Genomic DNA, 2,069 nt, shown 5'->3' on the forward strand with positions numbered 1-2,069 from the left:
ACTTTTCTCCATCTTTACATACATAAATTCAGAGGGCTCTGTGACAACCGGATTACAACACAATCTTAAAAATCCATCTGAGCCCTTTAAATGCAAATCCTTTCTCTAAACTGAAAAGACAGTAATTGAATACTTATCCAATTTGCATGCTTAGAGATCAGCTGGGCTATTAATCATCAAATAAATGTAAAATAGCATAAATATTTAATGACTTGTTATGAGAGTTCTTCCTCTGAGATAAATAGATGGACAAGTGCTAAGTTGGGTGTAATGTTGCTCTGTATGTCTAGATCTTTCAGGAGCCTATGAAAAGCTGAGTAAAAATTGTGAGTTCTTGATATGTCCAATATGTTCGATTTATTTTCTCTTATATGCCTAATAATTGCTATAATTGAATCAATGACAGGACTTCTTGGAAATGCAACTATTTTGGCTGTCAGTTCAACTAGCTGCATCAGGAGCAAAATATTGTCCTCCTATGATATGATTATGATTTTTCTGAGTTTATCCAGATTATTTTTGCAGTCCTGGATGATGCTGGATTTCTTTCTAAGTCTGTTTTGTGAAGCCTCCTATTATGAAGAAAAGTTGTATGTAACTTTCAAGACAGTTTTTGTGTTTCTGAACTACTCCAGCCTCTGGTTTGCTGCCTGGCTTAGTGTCTTCTATTGTATCAAGGTTGCCAGTTTTACTCAATCATTCTTCATCTGGCTGAAGCAAAGGTTATCCAGTTTCATGCCTTGGATGCTGATAATGTCATCTCTTTTCTCCTTTGTAATCTCTCTGCCTTTTTCCTGGGATATCTACAATGTGCACAACAACTTCACTACTCCTTTAACCATGAGAAACTCTTCAGAAAGGAGAGGCACAATGAAAACTAGTTTGTTATTATTGATCCTTCTCTGTAATGCTGGTATAGCTTTACCTTTAATAATGTTTGTTGTTTCAAGTATCCTGCTGATTAAGTCTCTCTGGAGACACACCAGGCAGATGCAAAATAATGCAACTGGTTTCAGGGATCCTAGCCAAGAGGCCCATATTGGTGCTATCAAGTCAGTCTTTTCTTTCCTCATCCTGTACATTACAAATTTTATTGCTTTGGTTCTCTTTTTATCCGATGCTTTCTCACCTTTCAGCATTGGAGAAACCATATGTATAGTTGTAATGGCTGCCTGTCCTGCAGGACACTCTATGATCTTAATCTGGAGCAATCCCAAATTTCGAGAGATGCCAGCTAGGATTTTGCAACACATAAACTATCATATTAGAACTAGATTCATGTAAAAGACCATGAGCTGTGCAGGACTTTCTATTTAGATTCAAATAAATTAAAGTGAAGTCACTGTAGTTATAAAATAATAGAAAAACAAAAGAGTAGTCTATAGTCCTGATCTGGAATCATGAAATGGGATTTTGCTTTGTTTGGATGTGACCCTTGCAATGAAGAACTTCATAAATTCTCTGTTGTTTTAAAAGATGATTGCCTGAAGCATGTAAGTATTGTACCTGCTGTATTTTTGTTTGGAACTCTCTATTGTTTCTCAAAGACAGCAGGGAAAAAAAATAATTTTTAAAAAAAAAAAAGACTTGTACAATAATGTGATGTCATGAAATTCTCTCTCAATTCTTCTCTCTTGCCCAGAGTTGTGAATGCCCATCCCTGGAAGTGTTAAAGGCCAGGCTGGATGGGGCTTTGGGCAACCTGGTGTGGTGGGAGGTGTCCCTGCCCATGGCACCGGGGTTGGAACTAGGTGATCATTGAGGTCCTTTCCAACCCAAACCATTCTATGATTCTACAAAATGGTTTATATTCTGGGTTACAAATCAGATCCTCATGATGCTAATAGAACAGATCTACTTAAGCATAGACATGTTCAAACTTCATATGTGAATATGAGGCTTGAAGGCTGTTTCTGGTGAGTACAGGCAATGAGTCTCAGCAGTGAGGATGCTGAGACCCAAGAATCTGGAAATTTCTTACAGATCATTTTTGACTGCTTGTTGATTCTAAAACTGAAAGATTCAAACTGAGTCAGTAAAAAATAGTACATTTTGAATTGTTGAATTAA

General features: G+C 36.8%; 1 protein-coding gene across 1 annotated transcript; it reads left to right on the plus strand.

Annotated features, from left to right (window-relative positions):
- The first annotated feature begins 348 nt into the window (after positions 1-348).
- On the plus strand, positions 349-1,284 carry LOC118159000 (taste receptor type 2 member 40-like). Its single transcript, XM_035313654.1, has one exon. It carries the CDS (start codon positions 349-351, stop codon positions 1,282-1,284), a length of 936 nt encoding a protein of 311 aa, XP_035169545.1.
- The last annotated feature ends 785 nt before the right edge of the window (positions 1,285-2,069 follow it).

The sequence above is a fragment of the Oxyura jamaicensis genome, chromosome 1 (genome assembly GCF_011077185.1).
Source record: "Oxyura jamaicensis isolate SHBP4307 breed ruddy duck chromosome 1, BPBGC_Ojam_1.0, whole genome shotgun sequence".
In the NCBI taxonomy this organism is placed as follows: Eukaryota; Metazoa; Chordata; class Aves; order Anseriformes; family Anatidae; genus Oxyura; species Oxyura jamaicensis.

Excerpts from the sequence above, each read along its gene's own strand:
- LOC118159000 (XM_035313654.1), top strand. The coding sequence starts at position 349 with ATGTTCGATTTATTTTCTCTTATATGCCTAATAATTGCTATAATTGAA.